The sequence below is a fragment of the Orcinus orca genome, chromosome 6, assembly GCF_937001465.1.
Source record: "Orcinus orca chromosome 6, mOrcOrc1.1, whole genome shotgun sequence".
In the NCBI taxonomy this organism is placed as follows: domain Eukaryota; kingdom Metazoa; phylum Chordata; class Mammalia; order Artiodactyla; family Delphinidae; genus Orcinus; species Orcinus orca.
In genome coordinates, this window is record NC_064564.1 from 110,272,436 (window position 1) to 110,296,185 (window position 23,750).

A 23,750-nucleotide genomic window follows, 5' to 3' on the forward strand; every position below is an offset into this window, starting at 1 on the left:
TACAAATTGACTTTGCCAAAATCACAACTTTAGAAGGCTCTGTGAAAGCCAAACATGTCTACTGAAAGCAAACAAGCAAACTATTCTTTTCTTTTATGTTCATAATTTTGGGTTCTTTTCTTTTACTTATATTTTTAATTGAAGTATAGTTGATTTACAATGCTGTGTTAATTTCTGCGGTACAGCTAAGTGATTCAGTTATACATCCATATACACATTCTTTTTTTTAATATTCTCTTCCATTATAGTTTATCACAACTATTCTTGATGGAAGTTTTAAAAAGCAAGATAGGATTTTTATCTCATAAGTATTTAATTTTTATAGCAATGATTCTTATCAAGTAATAAAGTATTTCTGTGTTGTCAGATTTATTTCCACAATTATAAATCCACCCTTGGTGAGGAAGCAGGTTCTATTGGAAAATTTCTAACACAAATAATTAACAGTTAAGCAACAGGTTTCATGTAGCAGGTAACAAAAGCCTTATCAGAGAACTCAGTGACGTGAACTTCATTTAGTCTCATTTAGTCTCAAGTAAAGAAAACTCAATATGAACTCATTTTCATTTTTTTTCCTCCATAGCCCCTTTACAGAGTTTTTAAAAAGAAAGAAAGGGGCTTCCCTGGTGGCGCAGTGGTTGAGAGTCCACCTGCCGATGCAGGGGACACAGGTTCGTGCCCCGGTCCGGGAAGATCCCACATGCCACGGAGCGGCTGGGCCCGTGAGCCATGGCCGCTGAGCCTGCACGTCCGGAGCCTGTGCTCTGCAACGGGAGAGGCCACAACATTGAGAGGCCCGCGTACCGCCAAAAAAAAAAAAAAAAAAAAAAAAAACCTGTTTAATTAATTATGTCCTTTTTCAAACAATGGTTTTAAAGGGAAAAATTAAGAACACAGAAATTTTGACACTACAATGATGGGATGGAAGAGCAAGCATTCACAGACCTCTGAAATGCTTTTATAGACAGATACAAAATTCCCTGATACTATGAAATATAAAGAGTTGGAAATAAAGAGTTGAGAAGGCTATCTACCTCTTCCACATGAAGAATTTAGTTGTGCATTTCTCTCTCTCAAAATTATAATTCTTGAGTATATTTTCTAAAAAACTACAAATTGTTTCCCATGCAAACAGTTGTTCAAGCAAGTATCTATGTTTGATATATCCTTTGCTAATATCACCACTGCCATTCCAATGCGCTACAGCTTATTACTCAAACAATTCCATCATTATTACCAATTTCTCTTTATGATTTCTCACTCTGAGATGAGAGCAAAATCACTACTCTGGTTCAAACCACCCACAGAGTGTATCTTCAAATCAATTGCCCGGATTTGTTTCCAGAACACATTACATGTTGCTGCCTAGGGAATTGGTTTAGGAAACATTATACTTGGCAGCTGACGTATCAACAGTGCCCGTAGAATTGACACCAACCTAAAGGCCAGAGTCTGTCCAGAAAACAGAAAAATATGCTGCTACTGCCATCTGTGGTTTATGCTTGAATAGCTTCTCCCATGTAAACAAACTGAAAGGTGTAAGGTTCGCAATTAAGATCCAAAGACTTCATCATTTAAAGATACTTTTTAAAATTAACTCTTAATATAACAAACTGTACAGTTTATTAAGTATATGACATAAGAATCTGTGATTCTCTATTTGAACTTTTTAATATAATGCTGATGGAGAAACCACAACTACTTTGAATGAAAATTTTTCCACTGCATAAAGGCTAACTTTTGTTTTCCCCAAACACACATTCCTAAAGAAATTCAAAACACTTAAGTGCCTCCTGTGGACTTATAATTAGGATAATTTCTCTTTTGAAATAGTGATTGTCAATGCTAAAACATCCCCCAAATTTTTAAAGCAAAAAATGTATTTTTAAGGAAATTTAGGAATTTTCTATTTAGACATGAGAGTTTGCGCCCTTCAAAATAAATTTTAAAGATTCAATTATCCCTATAATTTTTTTTCTAAGAACAACTTCCAAGATGCAAATGAAGCCTTGAAGTAGACTATTTTCGCAACTTATTTTCTCTCAGTTTGCTTTCTCAAATGACAACCACTGTAGCTTAGGGATCAAAAGATTTGGTGCTGCTGGGGGTGGGGAAAAAAGCAATTCAGGTCCCCGGCAGCCAGATGAGGAAATCCTGGTTCGCTCCCCAATTAAATCACTGTTAATTAGAATTACCAGGTTACATAGTAAAGTCTTATTTAAATAATCGTAAACAAAAAAAAATCTGTTTCTTGAAAAGCTGTTCTCTGCAGGCTACTGTTTAACAGCAGGTAGTAAGGGAAGAATGAAATACAGTAGGAAATGTTTTAATCTTTCAAGTAAAGTTTTCTATTTATAGTTATTTCTAAACCACACTGAAAAGGCAGGTTAGCCACCTCACAACGGTTTTCTTCTAATTTTCCATTATCTAAGGTCTAACAGTCTTATCTTTTTCATAAAGACAAGCCATGGTGGAAAACAAGCAATAAATAGAAGACTGGGCCTGATTCTTGGAATACTGTATATCAAAGTTAATCCAGAGTTTGTTTTTTTGGTTTTTTTGTTTGTTTTTTAATATAAGAATAAGTTCAGACGAATCTGAATCTTCGGCTCTAACAGGGACGCAACAACCGAAAAAGAATTACCTGCTCAGTACTTCTTGCTGACTTTAAATAATGCTGGTATTTCTGAACCCTAGTTATCGATCAAAGGCATCCGTAAGCCCTTAAGAAATTACCTGAACCAGGAAAAAGTTGACCTTAAGAATACAAAAGTTTGAAAGAAAACGTTTTCTTTCACAACTTGTTGGTCTCAGAAATACTTTCGAAGTATTACAAAGAGTTGGGTATATTAGATCGCTACCTGTGTGGACATATTCAATAGCTACCTTCTATTTAAAATTGTTTCAAAGACTCTCTTATTCTTTGCTGAAATGCAAGATTTATCTGTTGATTCATAAATTCTGATTTTTCTGACTGTGAACCTTTTTCACATATAAGACGACTGGTTCACACAAAATAAGGCGTTTTTATTGTCCTACTTTAATAGAGTAGATTTGACCAACAATGTAAAATTTACTCGTAAGTGGCATCTTCCCAAATTTAACCTTCAACCTAATTATATAAATGGAAAAAATACTTAAATGGAAAATGTCATTTAACTTGGCTACAACACAAAAGTATACAAGAACCAAAAATTATGACAAGGCCCTGAAGTCCTACATGGGCTCGCTGAAAATAGTCTCCTAATGTGGAAGGAGCTATCCCGGCTTTTGAAATTCTGAAGCCAAAAGCTACTATCTGAATACAATTCATTAATGGACCAATTTATTCAACACAAACCAATAAATACCCACCTAGTTATAAAAACAAAGTGATGGTGTCTTAATACAGGATGAAACTCACAAATACAGCCCCAGGCCCCAGAACACGCAAGCATCATTAGCAATTTAAAGCCATCTTGCACAACAGGCTCTAGAAGTGGTAGAAACTTCCTTTACCAATATCATACTTGCAGTTGGCACTTCTACCCTCCAATCTCCACTAACCTAAACCTAGATATTTAAACCTTTGCTCCACAACCCCAGGAAAAAGTAGAAAAATCTGAGAAACCAAGAAGTTATGAATACAGAATACATGATTTGGGCATATTTTAGGAAATTTACCAGCAGTTTTTTCATTAGCTCATCTCCCTCCTCCCCCTCGCTAACTCCCTTTCACATGCTAATTCATGCAGTATACACACACACACACACACAATTTTGCTATAGAATTCAAAATGATTTATGGATTAGGAACATGTCATGTTCATATTCTGATTACATGAAACAGAAATGCTCAGAAAGAAGACAGTGGATGGTAAATATGAGATTGGAAATGTGGTCATCTCACACCTCAGCTGCTCAAAATCACCAATGAATCTGTTCATTGTTGCCTTTCACTGTTCTTTGGAGGTCACAGAACCTACTAAAAAAACACCTGTTTGCTGTTTTACTAAAGAACAACAGTACTATAGTATTTTTTTTTTAATGGAAGTAGAAAATTCTGAGGTGACTCAGAACTAACTTTGATCTTTAAAGTCACAGAACTGAAAAGTTAGACTGTCATGGAAAACAACTGCTAATGTATTTTCAGGGATAAACATTCGGATGCTATGGTCTTAGCAAAAAAAGGGCATGATGTTATTTAGTGAACTCTCCAATTCCTCTAAAGTGTAATTATATAAAACATGCCTTTAATTACTTAGAGTGGCTTATTATCTTCCTTTGCTTGAAATATTTGTCTACTCCCTTATTCTCTTAAAATAAAATGAACAAGTGCAATATTCAGCATATACTTCCTCAAATCATTCATCTTCCTTTAAAATTATGACTAAGTGAGTTCATGTTTGTCTTCAAAACCTAAAAGCAACAACTGAAAATATCTAGCGCAGTCAGCACAGGGAATTCCTGGAAGGGTGATGGTGCATCAAAAGGCTAGCAACTCTACTGCAATAGAATAATAAAAACCATTAAAACCATTTAAAGGACTGTAAATTCAGCATCAGTGGCATTTCTGGCAGGAAAACATTTCTAAAATTCCACCTCCAGTTTATTTCTTCATGACACAAACCAAAAGACCTCCTATCTAGATAGCTATCTACTGCAAATAGTCATATAAAATAGAAATCAGTCGCTAGGATAAAAAGCCAGAAGAATTCATTTTCTCTGCTTGGAACCTAAGCAGTTTCATTTACTTTTGGAGAAAAATATTAATTAGTAAGTGAACGAGAAAAAAAAAAAGGTCCCACCATTCCAAATTTTTTTTTCCTTTTTTGGTAATTCTTCTGTGAGCATGTTAAGTTATAAAATATAATGAACATAAATTGTAAAACAGTAGACAATGCTCATTTTTACACTAGAAAATAAAACTTCCCACAACAGTCTAATGTTTCACATATTTTCTTTAAAGCCCATCAAACTGCCAAAATCCCATTCTGTTTTCAACAAAAAGGAAATATTTGTAGCACTAAACTGGACTGATGCCACCTTAGCCTAAATGTATTGCTTGACAACATTCTTTTAAATGGTCCAGACGACTGAGGAAATGAGGCTGTGAAAGGGAAATTTGATTAAGAGTTAAAATTACCACTGAGTTCTTTAAAATGTACTAATGAATAATTAATAGCAAATGCAGTTCCTAGGCTTCCCTTACAACAATATTCTCAAGTAGAACTGAAAGTACTGTCTGTAGTACAATCCATCAGCTACGTGTCGCACAGGTGGATACAGGAAGTATAGACACACAGAAAAGCATTATGAAAATACACACACTAATATGGGCCATAACATAGATCTGGGACTTGGGTAAAAAATCAGCATGATAAATTTTACATCACGATTTACAACTTTAACACATTAACACCAAACCAAATCACCTCTTAAAAAGCTCACAAGTCAAAAGCACTAAAGAAATCCTTTGTTCCTATGATACTGTCTCCTTCTACCCTAACTGGATTCCAGCCTCCTCCTTTGTGACATGGGATTTTATTGATCTCAAACATGTTCACATTCAGAAATTAGTCTCCAAAGACATCCCAAGGGACTGCCAGCCACCTAGATACCGCACATCACAGACATCTCAGAAAAGGACAAGAGCTTTGAAAACATATCACTATTTGGTCAGCAACATTTAGTGAAGTTAACCAGGCTCTCTTGGAAACAGACTTTTCCCTTAACTGGTAAAAAAAAAATACCAGATCTACTCAAACTGGCAATAAATGTTTGATGAGTTAATAAATTTATAAAGGCGCAGATCCACCCCAAGATTTCTCCCCTTGTGTAACTCCTCATTCATTCAACAACTGAGCACCCAAGTGACCTATTTTCAGGTTACTTTCTTCACACCTGCCAGGTCACTGTCCTGATTGAGAAACTTCTTGCTAAAGCAATTAATTTTTAGTGCCTCCTAACTGTCCCGGGTGTTTGCATTCAATTTGAAATCTGTTACTTGTTAGACACTGTTCGGTCCTAGATCTTTCAGAGAATTGGGCGTTTATGGCGCAGAGAGGGGAGGAGACACGGATCTCCGAGAGCCTGCCCTTTATTCGGAAATGAGGAGATTTGAAAGGTGGAAGGCAGGGCAAATAAATAAATAAATCGGGTTTGCCGCCGAAGCGTTTGCGGGCCGGTACGAGCACCCTTTGTAATGCAGGCCTCCCGGGGCTAACGCCTGCGCTAATTGCTCCAGGGAGCTTTCCAAGTTCAAAAGTTCACCTTTTACGACCTCACAAAAGCTCCTTACACGTTACCAATAAAAACATTCCGCGGCAAACACTGAGGGGGAAAATATCAAACAGATACAAATAAAACACCCTGCGGGGGTAGCACAGAGCCGAGGGGAGGAGGGTGAGTCGGGCCCAGCCAGAGCCCCGAGGAACCTGAGGACTTGGCCCGGACGTGGGGGCAGGGAGAGAGCGGTGGGAAGGGCCGGGCCAGGTGAGGAATCCTCCGGCCCTGGGCTCCGGGATCGCGAAAGGAAGAGGAGAACTGAGGTTGGGCAGGCGCGCCAGGACAGACGGGTTTAAGAAGGGAAGAGGCAGGTGTCCCGGGCACCCGGTCGGGCCGGAGCTCTGAGCCAGCGGGCAGAAGGGGCTGAGCAGGGCGGGGGAACAGGCGGGCAGGAGAGCGCGGGGAAGGAGCGCAGAAAGGCGGGGTGCGGGGTCCGAAAGAGAAGAGAACCGCTGAGCCGGCAGCTACGGAACTGGGGGTCGGCACCGAGGTGGAGGCTGGGGCAGCAACGGAAGCGCGGCACCGCAGAAGAGAGGGAAAGAGGCTCCATAAAGGTGAGGGGCAGAGAAAACCAAGGGGTCGAGGGTGTGGCGGCGGCAGGGCGCAGAGGGAGAGTCCACGGAGGGAGGAGGGACCCGCGTGGGGGAGAGTTGTGGGGGGGAGGGGAAGAGGCTCGTCGCCGAAGGGACCCTTTGGGGAAGAGACCCCCACAGAAGAGTACCCGGGGGGGGGGGAAGGGGAGGCTGGGAGCGGAGGGAACCCGAGGGGGAGGGGGCTTCCCCACTGACGGGACTCGAGGTGAGGGGACCGGGGGAGAGCGAGAGGGGCCGGCGCAGAGGGGACCTGGGGGAGGGGGGAGGATTCGCGCAGAGGGACGGGGGGAGGGGAGGCCTGTGCTGAGGGGACAGAGGGGAGGGGAAAACGAAGGTCGGGGTGGAGGGAACCCGGCAGGGGGAGGATCCGCGCGGAGGGGAACCGGGAAGAAGGGGGAGGAGAGGGAGGGTCCGCGCCGAGGGGGACCGGGGTGAAGGTCCGCGCTGAGGGGATCCCGGGCCGCCGCGGCTTCCCAGAGTGAGAGTCCGCTGAGAGGAGGGGAATCCCCGGGGTAGGGGACTGGTTCTCGCCCGGCGAGACTCTGCACGCCCCTCACCCACCGTTGCGCGGCGGCGGAGGGAGCGCGGCGGGCGGCTCCAGGAACCCCGCCGAGCCCCCGCCGCCTCCCCCTCCGCTAGGCGGCCGTTCGACCCGCTCCATGCGGTGGTGCTCAGGGCCCGCGCTCGGTTCGCTGCTCCGCCATGACCGGCGCCCTCGTCGTCGTCGTCGTCCGCCGGGGGGGAGGGGGCTGTCAGGGGCCGGCGGGCTGCCGGCCGCGGCGCTCTCTGGGCCCCGAGCCGCCGGGCTCCGCGCCCCTCCGCGCCGCGCCCCCTCAGCACTGGCCAGCTCCCACCCCCGACGTCACGCGCCGCTGCCACGCACTGCCCTACGGGGCACGCTGGGAATTGGAGTCCGCCGAGCGAGGCCGGCCACGCGGGACCCCACCAACTGAAGGGGTGGGAGGAAGGAAAAGCGGCCTTGAGAAGGGAAGGCCAAGGCCTTTCAATATCATGAACCCTGATGAAAACTTCTGGTAAAAATTGAATAAAGATTGCTTCAGGACCTTCTCTTTATTATGATTTATCCATGTTCAACATCCCCTATGACGCCTCGTATCCCCCCGCCCCGAGAATGAGTCTTTCCTAGAAGGCGGATCGCGAAGGAGCCGGGTGAGCACGTGCAATGAAGCCCAGCCCTGTGGGCGGGGCTTATAGGGGGCGGAGCTTGGGTATTCACGAGGGCCTTCCTCCGCGGCTTCGGGACAAATTGGACCCGAGATTAAAGGGCCGGAGTTTAACTCGAGGTGACTGCGTTCGTATGCAAATGGAATCTATAAAACTCCGCTTTCCGGAGTACTCTTTAAAGCCTTTTACTTCCGGGTGGGCGGGAAAGGTTTAAGTTTCTCTTCCTCCTCTTTCATTCTCCCCCTGCCCAAAGAACAGAATGGCAAACTAAGCTTCAGGCCATTGATGCCGATAAAGAAACTCAGACTCTTGACTCCTGAGGTCTTGAAGCCCTCCGTTTGCGAGGGTCCTTACCCGGTTTTGTTCGCCTTCCCTTCTCCTCAGCTTTCCTATCTGTAAAATGGGGTTGGAATAGGGACGGGGTCCAATTGGAAGATCCCAATCTCCCCCACACCCGCTCCTTACCTCAGTTTCCCAGAGCAAAATCCCGGATTTTGCAATTTCCGCTGCTGAGCCCACCTCCTGCGGCCACCAGGTGGCGCGCGGCCTCCAGCCTCTGGGCCTACCGGGGGCGTACGCCTTCAGCGACCCTCTCAGGAAAGGGCTCATCGCGGCTGCCTCCCAAGGTCTAACCAAGCTCTACCTGGCCTGTTCGAAAACAAAGAACAAGAACACTGGTTCCTTGCCCACCTCTACTCTGCTGGGTTATGCTGCAGCTTCCTCACTGGCTGCCCATTCCACACCCTGACCCCTACCCCGCCCCACCAATCAGTTGGCTCCTCTATGTCATTGCTTGCTTAATTTTCAAGTCCTCATCCTGGCATTCGCACCCTTGCCTGGTCTGACCCCTGCCACATTTCCCATTATACCCCTTCCCTCACCTGCTAGGCAGGATGTTTTGCAATGCTTCCCTGCATTTATGGGTTGGTTGGCTGTTCCTTACCGACACCGGTTAACCTGTACTGCATCCTTAATCTGCTCGGGCTACCGTTCTGAGAGATTTACATTAACGCTATGCTCTGAACCTCATATCTGCACTATGAGGTAGCTCCAACATTGCCACTATCACACACTGATGAAATCACCCATCAGTAATGGGGATTCCAAAGCCAGTCGGTCAGACACCTGAACCTGAACGCTTGGCTCCTTCACACTACTGGCTTCACCCAACACAATCCCAAACTCCTATTCATCTTTCAAGATCCTGTTCAAATAGCCCCTCACGGATATTAATATCTCCCACCAGGGAACATCTAGTTCCCCTCTGTGTTCCCTTACTGCTCTGTTGAGCTCTCAACTCTCTGTGGACTGTGAGAAATGATCTCTCTGTGATTGCTTCCCCACTACCGTTCCCCAGCCCCAGAGGGGGAGGGGAGCCCTTAGAGTTGGGGGTCGTGGGGGGGGGAGGGAGACAGAGGAGATGGGTCTTCTGGGCCATTCCCTCAGTTCTGGGTTCTAAAATGAGTTAGGACCAGGTGGCCTTCCTAGAGCCAAAGCTTGCTTTTGTCATAGACCTCTGGAGGCAGTGAGTTCCCCTTCCCTGGAGATCCAATCAGGGCCTAAGTGGCACTGCAGAAACCTCCGGAAGGACTGGGGTTTCAGTGGTGGATGAAATTCTAAATCGACTCTCAAAGATGGACAGAAAAGTTCAGCCAAATGCTCAGCCCTTGGAAGTAGCTCCTCCTCATCCTTCAGACTCCAGCTCTGTTGTCACTTCCTCCCAAAAGCCTTTCTATAAACTTATTTATTTTATGTATTTATTTTTGGCTGAGTTGGGTCTTCGTTGCTGCGCACGGGCTCTCTCTAGTTGCGGCGAGCGGGGGCTACTCTTCATTGCGGTGCACAGGCTTCTCATTGCGGTGGCTTCTCTCGTTGCAGAGCACAGGCTTTAGGCGTGCAGGCCTTGGTAGTTGCAGCACGCAGGCTCAGTAGTTGTGGCGCATGGGCTTAGTTGCTCTGCGGCATGTGGGATCCTCCCAGACCAGGGCTCGAACCCGGGTCCCCTGCATTGGCAGGCGGATTCCTAACCGTTGCGCCACTCGGGAAGCCCCCAAAAGCCTTTCTAGATCTCCCTTTTTTCTCACTCTCATCATTATAACCCCAACTGCTGAGCACAGAACCTGAACACAGTAGACACTCAATAAATAATTGCTGAGTGGGTGAAAAAACAAGTAAAACATATCTGATTTTTCTACTTAATAAGTGCAACTTTGGTTACCTCCAAGCCTCAAAGTCCTGGTTTCTAAGGGGGGAGGGATAATAGTGATAGTTACTACCTCACAGGATTGTTACGAGAATCAAGTAAGATGATGCATGCAAAGCAATTAATATAAGGTCTGGCATAATAAATGGGACCTGTTAACTAATGTTATTTAAAGAGTGGTCCTAATTCCCAGTTACTTCTCTTCTGAAAATGCTTCTTGGGAAGAGTCAACTACCACAAAACTGAGAAAGGTGAGGGAAATGACTGTGTCCTGAGACCCCAGCCACTGACTGTTCTAAGCAGAGAGGGTCCTGTGAGGTAGGCACTTACTGTGGACCCTTTCCCTTACATTGTCCCCCCAACAATCCTGAGAGGTCAATACTTTTCTCCCCAGATTACAAATGAGAAAACAGGCTCAGAAGGACAGGTGAAGAAGACTCCCCCACCAGCAGGACAAATGACAAAAGAGCTAGGAAGGAAAATATCTAAGAAGAATGAAGGATCTGGGGGTGGGGGGAGTGCTGAGGTCAGAGGTAGACAAACAACCAGTCAGAGCTACAGCTAAGAACAAGGCAGGTAAGGGCTCCATCATGAGGGCCTTGTCCTGTGGTGGGAGAGACAGACACTAATCAAACAAAATAATCACATACCCACAATTACATATAAGTGCTACGACTGAGAACATGCTTAGAGGTTCCTGGTGCTATGGGAGTGTGTGACAGGGCTCAATTTGGTCAGGGGCGGGGACGGGGGGATAATGAGCATTGAGGATGGAAGGATGAGTAGGAATGAGTCACAGTGAGTGGAGAGAGAGAGTTTCAGGGGGAAGGAACAGCCTGTGCAAAGGTCCCGAGGTCATGTTGAAACAGAAAATTCATTGTGGCTGGAGCCTACCCAGGGACAGAGTGCAGGAGACAAGGGTGAAAAGGAGGAAGCCGGAGGAAACCATGGGGCCATGTGGGAGAACAGCCAGCAGGGGGGGCAGAATTCTCTGATGACAGCAGCCTTGCTCTTCCAAGACCTAACCAGAGAGTCCCAGCCAGGCTGCATGGGGAGAAAGGGCTGGGAAAGGGAACCCCCACCAGGTTCTGTTTGTTTTAAGTACATTTTGTCTATTATCTGAATAGATAGGAAACACACTGCAAAATTCCCAGGTTGCAAAAAAGTATTCAGTGAAAAGTAAGCCTTTCTCCTTACTGGATTCCCAGCAGCTGGCTCTCCTCCTTATCCATTAATTGTGTCCATTCCCAGATTGTGCACATAAGAACACACACCATATTTGTTTTGTACACTAATCTAGCCCTCCCCAGGGGATCTCTAGTTATGAAAGAAGCTAATTTGTACTGAACACCTACTGCACATGATTCTTTAATTCAACTGAGAGTTATGGACCACCTGACCTTGTGCTGAGCCAGTGGTTCTCAAATTTTAAATCCCCTGGACGGCTGGTTAAAAACCACAGATTGGGGACTTCCCTGGTGGCGCAGTGGTTACGAATCCGCCTGCAAATGCAGGGGTCACGGGTTCGAGCCCTGGTTCGGGAACATCCCACATGCCGCGGAGCAACTAAGCCTGGGAGGCACAACTGCTGAAGCCTGCATGCCTAGAGCCTGTGCTCCGCAACAAGAGAAGCCACCGCAATGAGAAGCCTGTGTACCGCATCGAAGAGTAGCCCCTGCTTGCCGCAACTAGAGAGAGCTCACGCGCAGCAACGAAGACCTAATGCAGGTCTTCGTTGCAAAAAAAAAAAAAGCAAATTGGATCATTTCACAGCCCTGATTTTAAAAAACCTTCTTTAAAACAAACAGATTGTTGGGACTTCCCTGGCGATCCTGTGGCTAAGAATCCACGCTTCCGCTGCAAGGGGCACGGGTTCGATCCCTGGAGAAGGAAATAAGATCCCAAAAGCCGCACGGTGGGACCAAAAAAAAAAAAAGAAACACACAGATGGTTGGGCCCCACCCCTGGAGGAGCTTCTGCCTCCTTAGGTTGAGGCCTTATATTTGCATGTCTAACAAGTTCCCAGGTGATGCTGAGGCTGCTGGTCCAGGGAGAACCACTTTGAGAACCACTGAGCTAGCTGCTTGTGGACAAAGTATGTGGACAGGAAGGCCTTATTCCTCTCCCACAAGAGAAGGCATGAACAGACACAAAGAAACACATACCAACAATATAGTTCATAAAGTGATAGATTCCATGAGGAAAATGAAGAGGGTGGAGGAGTGCAGGAAGGGGAAGTGCTGGAAAGTAAGGATAGGGTAGGCGTGGAAGGTAGCAACACTTGAGGGCACAAATCAGTGTTCCTTTTTGAGCAGTTGAAGTTTACAAAGCCAGGCAAGCACACACAAGAGGAGGCTTCTTGGGCTCAAGGGAGGGGTAATCTACAGACGTAGTGAGGAGAGGTTAGAAAAGGGGGTCCACTCCCCCTCACCCCCACCCCCACGGCGTGCACAGAGGCAGAAGGACTTGTAGAAGTGACTGAGTCGTCCGCGTTGAGATCCGAGGGCAAATCCGAGAGAGGAGAGTTGGAGAAGGGGGCGTGATCAAGAGCTGTGGATTCTGAGAGGGTAGAGAGGTGCCGCTTTGGATTGGGTTGCAGGAGGGCCCAGAGACCCCAACAAGGCATTTCCATAGTGAGACTGAAGACCCCTGGAGCGCCGGGATGAGCAGGGAATTTGAGGACTGGCGACCGCAGATGGTTCCTCGGGAAAGTTTTGTTGCTCAGGAAGCGGAGAAATGAGGCGCTCCCTCAGGCGGATGGGGAGGGTGTTTAAAAGGTTGCAGTGCTGGAGTTTAGTTGGGGGTTGATGGGAGAGATCTCGGAGGGAGGAAGAAATGGAACATGCAGGAGAGAGGGGTCTGAGCCTTGAGAAGGGTAGAGCTGGCAGGGTCTGAGTGTTCAGAGTACTCAAAAGTTTCGCCTGCCCTGGAAACATCACTCATCTGAAATTTACAACCAACTCCAAAAGGAAAGCACTATTTTCCCCGTTTAACAGACGAGGAAACTGAAGCTCAAAGAGGTGAAGAGACACGTCCAAGGTCCCACATCTCAAAGAACAGGACCTCACTCGGTGTAGGGAGCCCGCGCTCCTCTCACTACACCCGCTGCTCCTGCGGGCTCCGAACAAGACCCTTTTTTGTGTCCTTACAGGGATGCCCTTTGGAGAGCCGCCCAATGGCAAAGAGGCCCGGCTGAGAGCGGGCCCGCGGGGTGGGGTGCCCCCCCTTCATCCTAGCTCCGCCCGCAGCGGCGCGGGAGGGGGCGCGGGGCGGGGAGCAGCGGGCAGACGCGGGGCGCGCGGGACTGGTAGAGCTGGCGGCGGCGTCCGGCTAGCAGTGCTGCCCGCGCTTCCCGGCCTCCGCGCCCACTGTCCGTGCCCGCCTTGCCCGTCCCACCATGGCCGCAGCCGCCCTCCCGCCCCGGCCTCGGCCCGGGCCTGGGCCCCGGCCGCTGCCTCTGCTCCTGCTGCCTCTGCTGCTGCTGCTGCTGCGTGCCAGCCCGGTGCGCGCTGACAGTAAGGTACGTGCGGCCCTCCGACTAGGGCGCAGCTCGGCGTGTAGCCTGGCGCGAGGGGGCGCTGTGGCTGGGGGTGCCGGCTAAGCATGGTGTCTGGGCCAGGAACAGAGGACCCAGAGAGGGGAGACTTAACAGGGAGGCCGCAGGGGCAGGGACCCTGGGAGAGGAGTGCGTGGGGGAAGAAGGGCTGGAGATAGATGGCAAGGGTGCTTGGGACCCCGAGCCTCTGGAAGGGGAGCTGGACACAGTCCAGTGCGGGGAGGAGGTCAGTACTGAAACCCCGGGCCAGGGAGAAGGGGTACTGGGAACTTAAAGGCAGCCCAGACAGGGAGATGCAGTCCCCAGCCTAGGGAGGGGATTCCCAGGAGCGCTGGGCAGGGGCAGCCTGGAGATCTGGCTCAAAGTTTCCATGGGAGGCTGACCCACGTGGAGACAGACCCCCGGGTAACTGCTACCTAGCGACTCCTAGGTTTGCAGCAGGCCCTGGGCCAAGGCTTTCAGGCCATACGTGGGACCCAATGAACCCAGCTGGGCTGGCCACTCTCCTGACCTCTGGGTGTTCCTGCCAGAGATCTGATGCACCCTCCAGAAGACACGGTGTCTCCAGAAGTGGCTGAGCTGCTCTCAGTTATAGCTGAAAGGATCTGCTCTGGTGTCAGGCAGACCTGGGTTCAAATCCCGCCTCCGTCTCTCAGCTGGTGACCCTGGGCCTTTATGATCTCTAGATCAGTGGGATCAGGCCTGGGTAGTGCTTAGCAGCACTCTGGCACCTAGTGGGTCCAATAAATGATACTGTGATTTTGAAATCTTACCACAGAGACCCCAGAAGGGGGTGTGATCCGGAATGTAGAGAGGAGAAGCACTTAGAGTCAGTCAGAGCAGGGACCTCTTGAGCATGTTCTAGAAATGACCCGGTGAGGACTGGGTTGGGACTGGGGGCAAGTGAGAGGCAGGAGGGAGGTACTGCAGAGCATGAGAGTAAGAGTGACTTCTCTTGATGTCTCTCCAGCCTCTTTCCTGGGTAGGAGGTGAGGCTGCCCTGTCCACAGGCAGGTAAAGGGCAGAGGTCACTAGCCACATGGTAAGTATATAAGCAGTGGGCACTGGCAAACCTTCAGCCTGAAGATTCAGCTCAGGGTATGCAAACAAGTGAGCTGCAGTCCTAACCACGTGCTCCAAAGACAAGGAGGGAATGAGTATCATTCCCATTTTACAGATGGGGCAATTAGGATGTATAGAAAGACAGCTAGCTTGTGGATCAAAAAACCTAGGTTCTGGCCCTTTGTTGTTTTTTGTCTGTGTGACCTTGGGCAAGTCACTGACTGTTTCTGGACCTCTGGACATCTGAAAAACATTGTCTCCCCAACTTCCCTTCCGTATAGGGCCTTCTAGGATTCCCTGACCTGGCTCAGGTAGGGGAACAAGTGAGCAAAAAACCCCAGCTAACCTGGTCAGCACTCTGCCACCTCTCATCTCTCTGGCTGGGAGGAATATTTGGTCTTGGGCATCCTCTGAGCCATGCAGAGGGCTGTAGAGCTTGTGGGGGAGGGCTCGCATTCAAAGCAAAGCAAAGACAAAGAAAACCCAACACCCTGTTTATGTAGTGAGTCAGCCAAACACTTGCTAGGTTGGGGGTGTGTGTGTGTGTTTATTTGTCCCAGGGCAAGCTGGGGCTGGTGGGGTGGGGAGGCACATCCTAGAGTTTGGAGGGTGAAGCAGCTGGGGGACTCAGCACAGCCCTCCCCCAGACACCTCCCACCCCACACCACTCAGCCAGCTGGGAAAAATAAAAATCAAGTGATGGGTGAATTTACTCTGCATTCCTCAGCACAGTCGGACTCCTGCTGGCTCTGTAGAGAGAGCTGTTTTCATTATCACCCTCCCTCCCCCAACAATCCTCCTTCCTCTTCAAGCCTGTCCTATTTTCTGAGGGTGAGGGGAGAGCCCTTTGGAAGGCCAGTCTGGGACTTGAAATCTATCTAGGGCCCTAAAGGGTTAAGTTGGCCCCTCCCCAGACTTCCTGCTCCTGGGCGGTCCAGCCTCACCTTCTGCCCAGTACTTTCAGGGGTACAGGGGCAGCTCAACCCCAGTACTCACCAAGGAACTCTGTGGTCTTGGCCAGCTCCTCACTCAGCGTGTTTCAATTTTGTGTTTATAACAAGGTCTCTCCTAAGCAGAACTTGGGGTTTCCATCTAAGGAAGTGCTTTGCCCGTCTTGGGAGTGGGAGAAGGAGTTCACAGCTTCCCTGGCATATCTGAGGGGCTGCCCAGTGTGAAGGTTAGGATGGACAGACAGGTAACCACGTGAAACCCAGGCACAGCACCAGAGACCTCTGGGAACCTGCTTTTTGCTGCGTGTCCTAGGAATGTGGCTAAGAATTCCCCATCTCTACCTCAGTTTCCCCATCTGTGAAAGGGCTGCTGGCACCTCATGTTCCCCATGCATCCTGGGGTGGGAAGGGGGTCTTTGGTCAGCCCTGCTGCTTATCAGAGGCCCGAAGACAGTGGGGAGGCCAAGGCCTGTGGCAGCTGGGCCAGGGCAGCAGGAGGGCTAGCACAGGCAGGCGGTGGTGTCCCAGGCTGGATCACATGTTCCCGGCGAGGCCGGTCCGGGAGGCTTAGGTGTTGCTGCCCCTCCACTCGGGGAATTGCTGCCTGTGGGTGTAATCGGAAACAGGCTCCAGAGCAGGCGAGGGCTGCACAGTGATGGAGTCCTCCTTCTGCACACACAGAGTGTGGGACCCAGTGAGGCCCCGCGGGCTCTCTCTGCAGGGAAGGTCTTGCTCCATCTCTCCTATTGGCTGGGGCACGGGAAGAGCATCCTGGGCGCCAAGCCCCTGCCCAGGATTTACATTCAGGATCTCACACAACACTCTAAGACTTCAGTGCTCCCTCCCCGTTTGACAGACTTGAACACTGAAGCTCAAAAGAGTCAGGTTGGGGCTGCTGAAAAATCCAAGATAGGGAACTTGGGGAGTTTGGAGATTCCTGGGACTCTAGAATTCTCAGCCTTTAGTGGGCATCCAAATACCTGGGGAGCCTGAGAGAGTCTGAGTGAAGGGATGTGGAGTAAGGACAGGGCATCTGCATTTTCCAAGTCATTCCACCCCAGGTAATTCTGAGGCACATCTCTAGTTGAGAACTCATGGAGGTTTGTGGAGCAAGAGAATAACAGATCAACAAAAAGGAGCTTTTGGAAGGTTAATCCAGCAGAGAGGTGGCTCCTGTATTGCCCAGGTAGCAGCTGATGCAACCTGAGCTTGGGCTGCGGCCAGGGAGTAGAGACCAAGAGATTGAGATAGGAGATATTTAGAATGAAGCATCCATCGGAAGAACGTGACTGATGGGTTCCAGAGTAGGAAGGAGGCTCAGAGACCTGGGTTGGGCAGGAAGGTAGGTAGACACAGGTTTGGGAGAAGATGCTGGGCCCAGTTTTGGATGGATTAAGTTTGGGGTACCTTTGGGGTGCATCCAGAGGGAGGTGTCCAGCTGACCATGGGCTCTAGGGGAGGTCTTTCCCTGCAGGAGGACATGGAAACTGTCTCTCAGTGAATCTGGGCTGGCCATGAGAGAATAGGGAAGATTCAACCTCAAGGTGACACAATTTGAAACTGTTCTGTTTCTAGAACATTTTATCGGTTGAACCCCCTCTTCCCCATTCTGGCCAGATTTATCCATCTCCCTTCAGAAATATCAAGTTCACCTTCTCGCCATCTTATTGCGGGATTTCCTTGCAAATTGCTAGGGAACTTTTTAAGCACAAGCTACCCGCACTCCTGGGGGCTTTGGCAGCAGTGTGTGCTGAGCAAGCCTGCAGGGAGGGATGGGGGGCTGAGGCAGCAACTCCAGCCTTCAGGCCAAGGGCAAGGTGGGTCAGGCTCAGTGAGAGCCCCATTTCCCCTGCCCCACCAAGGCCGGATCCAGGGCCAACATCTCTATCCCAGCTCAGTTGCTGGTGGAGAAGCCCTTGCCTGGTGATTACTGGTGGTCATAGGAGGAAGAGCATGTGAACTAAATTTTGGAGTCAGCCTGTGCTGTGTGACCCTGGGCAAGCCCCTCATCTTCTCTGATGCTCAGATTTCTCCTCTCCAAGATGGGTTCGTGGTGAGAGCAAAGAGGTAGAAAATGATGTACAAACATGAGGGAGGGTTATTGGGAGCAACTTCAGTAGCAAGTAGACAACAGCTGTTCTATGCCAGGCACTCTGCATGCATTGACTCATTTTAGCCTCAGGACAAGCTTATGAGGAAAGGAGTGTTATCCTCCCCATTTTACAGAGGAGGAAGCTGAGGCTCAGAGGGGTCAAGGTCATGCGGGGAGGACACGTGGGAGCTGGGATTTGAGCCCAGGCCTGGCTCCTTTCCACGGTGCTCTGCCGCCTCCAGTCAAGCAGCACAGGACATAGTAACCACAGGAGGTAGGGGCCTGCCTGGGCTCCTGGCAGCCGGGGCTGGAGCAGAGGCCCTCTTCTGACTCCATTCCTGACTCCTGGCCTGTGTCAGGGCCTTGGCCGCCCCCATCAGGACGTAGCACCTCATCTGAGGAGGGAAGGAATGTTGCGGTCTGATGTGGAGGCCGCTGCTGGTGGGGATGGGCGTTGGATTATGGGTGAGTCCTGAGGAAGAGGCCTCTCTGGCCTGGCCACACAGAACACACACACATCCCCTCACTGGGCTCTTACCCCAACCTGGGGGAGTCGGGGGGGCGGTGGCTAGGGGTTCCAGCGGAGCCGGGAAGGGGGCCCAGAGTCTCAAAGAGAAGGCAGGCTTACCGTAGTAGCAGCGATCTAAAGAATGTACAGCATCCGAGCCTGGCTGTCCGCGTTCACAGGCGGGGAGAATTGCCCAGCAGAGCCCAGGGTACACTTCGCCCACAGACAACCAGGGACAAAGCTTCCACCCGTAGCCACCTCCTTCCCCACACACATCCTCCAGGGGACAGCAAGTCTACCCACCCTGGGCTCTGATCCCCTTGAACAAGTCGTTTGATGGCTCCAGGGCTATTTCCTCATCTGGAGGACACTGCTAAGAATATCTACCAGTGCACCCACGTGGAGAAACAAAGGGAAAAACAAGCCCCTGTCAGGATTCTTGGTGGTAATAATAACAACTATAACATATTCCTGGTATTCCGTCTCTCAGTTCTCACACAGTCCTTTGCTGGGTACGCACTAGCAGTACCCTAATTTTACAAATGAGGAAACTGAGGCACAGAGAAGTTAAGTAATCTACCCAAGAGCACACAGCTGTAGGTGGCCCATGGCTGTGTTCCTAACCACTGCCCCACACTTCCCCAGCACTCAGTGAGTTCTCAGTAAATGTCTCCTCCCTGGGCTGTGCACCCCAGGCTTGCTTCCTCCACCCACCGTCTGTCCACAGAGCAGCCTGAGCGAGTGTCCCATGATGCAGATCTGACCCTGGCTCTCTCCTACTTAAAACCCTTCATGAATCCCCAGTGTTTTCAGGAGTAAGTCCGATCCTCAGCCAAGTTTCAGGGCCCTCCACGAGCGGCTCTACCACCCCCAGCCTTAGCTCCTGCCACCCAGACTCTGCAGGCACCAGCCAGAGTCAACCTCCTCCAAGCTTCCAAAGTGCCAGGCCCTTGCTTGTCTTTGCATATATGACTTGCTCTCCCTGGAATGCTCTACTCGTGCTTAGAGATGTCCCCTGGGGTGCCCTCCTCTGAGCAGGCTTCATGGGTGTCTTTTTCTGTGATCTCAGAGCTCACTACATCAGCTTCTCTTATGGTTGAGAATGTCAAGGATGTACCTCTATTTCTTCTGCACCTCCAGCTATCACCCAGAGTCTGGCTGAAGCCAGGGGTTCAAACAGGTGTCTGAGGGCTCAGAGCAGAAATGGAGTGCCTGCTGCCCTTCCCCAGAGGGCCCTGGGACACTCATGGGGACTGGGCTTGGCAGAAAGCCCAAGGGAGCCTTGATCTCACCTGGGTCCTGGTGGCTTCAGTGAGAGCTTAGTAGCCATGAGGCCTGCGGTGTTGGTTTGTTGATAGAGCCATAAATAGCTGTGTCCTGAGAGCCTGGAAGCCCAGGATGGGCTGGCTGAACCAGCTAGGGCAGTGGCTGGCTGGGGCTCCGAGAGCCCGGCTGGTGTGTGAGGGCAAGGTAGGCTGGAGGCGGTGACTGGGCCTGGCACCTAGCGCTGATCTCACCAAGCTGAGTCTTGCAGGCACAAAGTCCTGCTGCCCCAGGGACCAGTGACCACACTTAGACACTGGGTATGTGGCCTCCCAGGGTGGGATTGAAGGAAAAGGGAGGAGGGAAGGGAAACCACTAAATGGAGGTCATTTGAGCCTCACTATGAAGAGGCCGGGTATGGAGAGTCATCCATTTTACCACTGAGGAAATGAGGCTCAGAGAGGTTATGTAACCTGTTTAAGGTCACACAGGATGTGGGGAAACAGATTTGTAGGAGACGCAGCATAAACCAGTGATTTCTATCTGGAGGCAGATATCCAAAGCTGGATGTTCCCAGGTGAAGCTGTGTGAACTTGTGACTTCTCCTCTCTGAGCCTCTGTTTCTTTAGCTGTATTAATAATGGCTCACACTTAAGACACACTCACTATTGCTTAGGCTCTGTTCTTTACCTATATTAACTCTTTTAATCCTCACGACAACTCCGTGAGGCAGGAGCCCATTTTACAAATGAGGAAACAGAGGCACAGAAAAATTGGGTTGCCCACAATCTCACAGTTACTGGCCTAGGCTCCAGACACCATGCTCTCAGCCCTGTGCTCTAGAGTGTCTGTAAAATACGGGCTTGTTGATCCAACAGATATTTCCAGGGCTCCTGCTATCAGCCAAGCAGGCACTGTTCTGGGGATATAGGAGGGAACTAGACACAAGTCCCTGCCTCTAAAGGTGCCTTCAGTAGAGTTGGGGAGACAAAAAATAAGAAAACACAGATATTTCAGATGGTAGTACGTGCAATAAAGCAAAGCCACTAGATAAGGGGACAGAGAGAAATGGGAGGTGTGTGGTCAGGGAAGGCTTCTCAGAGGAGGTAATGTGTAAGTTAATGTGAGGGAATGAACTCAGGGAATATCGGAGGGGTAGGGGTTTCAGGATGAGGGTACCAAATCCGCAAAGGCCCCTGAGGCTGGAGTGGAGTGAAGGAAAGAGTGGCAAAAGGAGGGCCTTGAGGGAGGGTGTCAGCTCACATAGGTCTTGAAGGCCAGGCTAAGGACTTTGGAGGTAACGATACCCCCCCCCATGCACAGATATTATTAAAGGGTGTAACGCACCTGAAACCTGGGATGTAGTAAGTGCTCCGTAAAAGGTCTCCATTCATATTTTTTTACTGTTGTGGCAAAATACACATAACATAAAATTTACCACTTTAACCATTAGCAAGTGTACAACTCAGTGGCATTTATGTAGTACATTCATAAAGTTGTGCAACCATCACCACTACCTAGATCCAGAACATTGTCATCACTCGCTCCAAAAGGAAACCGTGTACCCACTAAGCAGACACTCTCCATTCGCTCCTCTCTCTACATCCTGGGAACCACTAATCTGCTTTTTCTCTCTATGGACTTGCCTATTCTGGATATTAAATAAGTGGCTCTTTCATTTAGTATAATATTTTTCAAGGTTCATCCACGTTGTAGCATGCATCAGTACTTCATTCCTTTCTATGGCTGAATCATATTCCATTGTGGGGCTATACCGCACCTTGTTTATCCATTGATCAGTTGATGGACATTTGGGTTGTTTCTACCTTGTGGTTATTGTGAATGGTGCTGCTGTGAACATTCCTGTACAAGTCCTTGCTTTAACACCTGTTTTCAATTCTTTAGGTATATACCCAGGGGAGTAGAATTATTGGGTCACATGGTAATTCCATGTTTAACTTATTGAGAAACAGCCAAACTGTTTGTCACAGCGGCCATTACTCTTTTCATTGTTGTTATTATTATAAGGTTTCTATTTCCTTGTAAGGAAATTTGTTTCCTTCTCAGCCCACTCTAATGGTGCCCCCAAAGGCCAGGGGGGCCGGATCCTGCTACCTGTCCCTCCCTCTCCTTCTCTCCCCCTCCCTCCAGCGCTGGCCTTCGGCTCACCGGGGCCCCTCTTGCAGGTGTTCGGCGACGTGGACCAGGTGCGCATGACCTCGGAGGGCTCAGACTGCCGCTGCAAGTGCATCATGCGGCCGCTGAGCAAGGACGCGTGCAGCCGGGTGCGCAGCGGGCGGGCGCGAGTGGAGGACTTCTACACGGTGGAGACTGTGAGCTCCGGCACCGACTGCCGCTGCTCCTGCACCGCGCCGCCCTCCTCGCTCAACCCCTGCGAGAACGAGTGGAAGATGGAGAAACTCAAGAAACAGGCACCCGAGCTCCTCAAGGTAGACTTTCTGGAGTAAAGGCCGGGATGGGACCGCACTCCCGTGTGAATACCTAGCATAGGCTGGCGCTGGCTGTCCCTCCAATGAAAAGGCCACACGTTCTAAGGCAGGGGTCCCATTTCACAGGTGAGGAAACAGTGGCTCCCTGAGAGGAAACCAATTCCTGCCTAAGAGCATTCGGCCAGTCAGCGATGGAGGCAGCATCCTTTGGCTAGCTTACCTGGATAGAGCCCTTTACCACCTAGTAGCATCTATCCCAGTGTCCTGTGGTTTACCCAACCAGGTCATGTGTCAGCACCTCCATGGAGTATTTTGTGGCATTTGATCGTTTTTTATGTAATAACGTTTCCCATATTCACGTACCGCCTTCGTGCCAGACGTTGTGCTGAGCTCTTTTCTTTTTTTTTTTTTTAACATTATTTCTCTAAATTCTTAAACCGTTTTGTGAAGTATGGGATCTTTGTCCTCATTTTAGAGGCAAGAAAACTGAGGCTTGGAGAAGTTAGGTAACTGGCCCAAGCGCTCTCATAATGACATGCAGCCGCAGGTCTACACCATACTTTTATGTAAATTTTGTACTTATAGTCCCCTCCCCCCACCCCACCATAGGAAGATTAGAAAGAGGCGCCACCTCTAGGTGTCACAGCCCTGTGCCGGGCCCACCACCAGGACCCATGGCTTGGACAGGCATGTGCAGGGAGACCACAGTCCCCCATCCAGCCTGGCACATTCGTGCCATTCACACCATGCGCAACTCCGTGCTTGGCGGGCCTGGTGGGGCTGGGATGTGAACTCACGGCCTGCTGTGTCCAAAGCATGTGTTCTAAATCACCCTGCTCTCCTGTCTTCCTTTCTGTAATAGCCAGATAATTTGGTGGCTTTTGAGAGGATCCTTTTCTTTTATAATTCCTTCCAAACATGTGTCTGTTTTGCCCTTTTCGTGTCAAGAACTGTGAAGTTGACTGAGATGTTACCCTAGTAACATGTTTCATGTTACCCTACTTGTAAGCTAACAAGTTAGCCTGCTAGTTTCGCTGGCAGTAGACACGAGCCAGAGACAAAGGACTTTATTACTCACAGTCGCCAGAGTGTCTCCACTTTCTTGCACTGGTTCTCCCACTCACTTCCCACAGGGTGATGCAGTGAGGGCCAGATAACACCTGCACACACAGTGGGATGTTTTCCAAGAGAGGAGCCCCAGCTTAGAGAATCCAGATCTCTTATAATGAGCACCAAGCACACCTTCCCTGCTCCAGAGGGAAACACTCTCTGGATGCTCCAAGGCTGTTCACTCTGCAACAAGATGGCCTGGAACAAGGACAGTCAGTGCCTCTGCAGGCAAGACATGCAGAAAAGCAAGAGGCCTGGGAAGAACTGTCTCCCAACATTTGGCTAAAAATGTTTTCTTTAAATTTAACTTTAGTTTTATTTTTGTAACTACTGGATGGATACCAAAACTCTCGAAGTTGGGGGTGGCGATTGAATTTTAGGCCAAGTGGCCTCTTGACAACTTGGCAGTTCCTGGACCACACTGTCTCCCAAACCCAGTAGGGCCCTGCAGACTCCAGGCACTGAAGCCATAGGCCAGTCTTCAGTTACAGGGACAAAACCAACTTTTGCT

At 49.4% G+C, this 23,750-nt stretch overlaps 2 protein-coding genes across 4 annotated transcripts in view; one reads left to right on the top strand and one right to left on the bottom strand.

Moving 5' to 3' along the window:
- Positions 1 to 7,912, bottom strand: part of NR6A1 (nuclear receptor subfamily 6 group A member 1) — a 205,513-nt gene extending 197,601 nt beyond the window's left edge. Inside the window, exon 1 of one of the 2 annotated variants that reach the window (XM_012532795.3) lies at positions 7,422 to 7,912. In XM_012532795.3, coding sequence (XP_012388249.2) covers positions 7,422 to 7,521 — 100 coding nt within the window. In that variant the 5' untranslated portion in view covers positions 7,522 to 7,912. The remainder of the gene's footprint in view (positions 1 to 7,421) is intronic. The other variant, XM_012532794.3, reaches the window with a different exon arrangement.
- The window catches only part of OLFML2A (olfactomedin like 2A), a 33,479-nt gene continuing 16,346 nt past the window's right edge, over positions 6,618 to 23,750 (top strand). Inside the window, exons 1-2 of one of the 2 annotated variants that reach the window (XM_033427216.2) lie at positions 6,618 to 6,821; positions 21,866 to 22,129. In XM_033427216.2, coding sequence (XP_033283107.1) covers positions 21,893 to 22,129 — 237 coding nt within the window. In that variant the 5' untranslated portion in view covers positions 6,618 to 6,821; positions 21,866 to 21,892. Of the gene's footprint in view, positions 6,822 to 13,090; positions 13,769 to 21,865; positions 22,130 to 23,750 lie in introns of those variants that run through there. The other variant, XM_004269234.4, reaches the window with a different exon arrangement.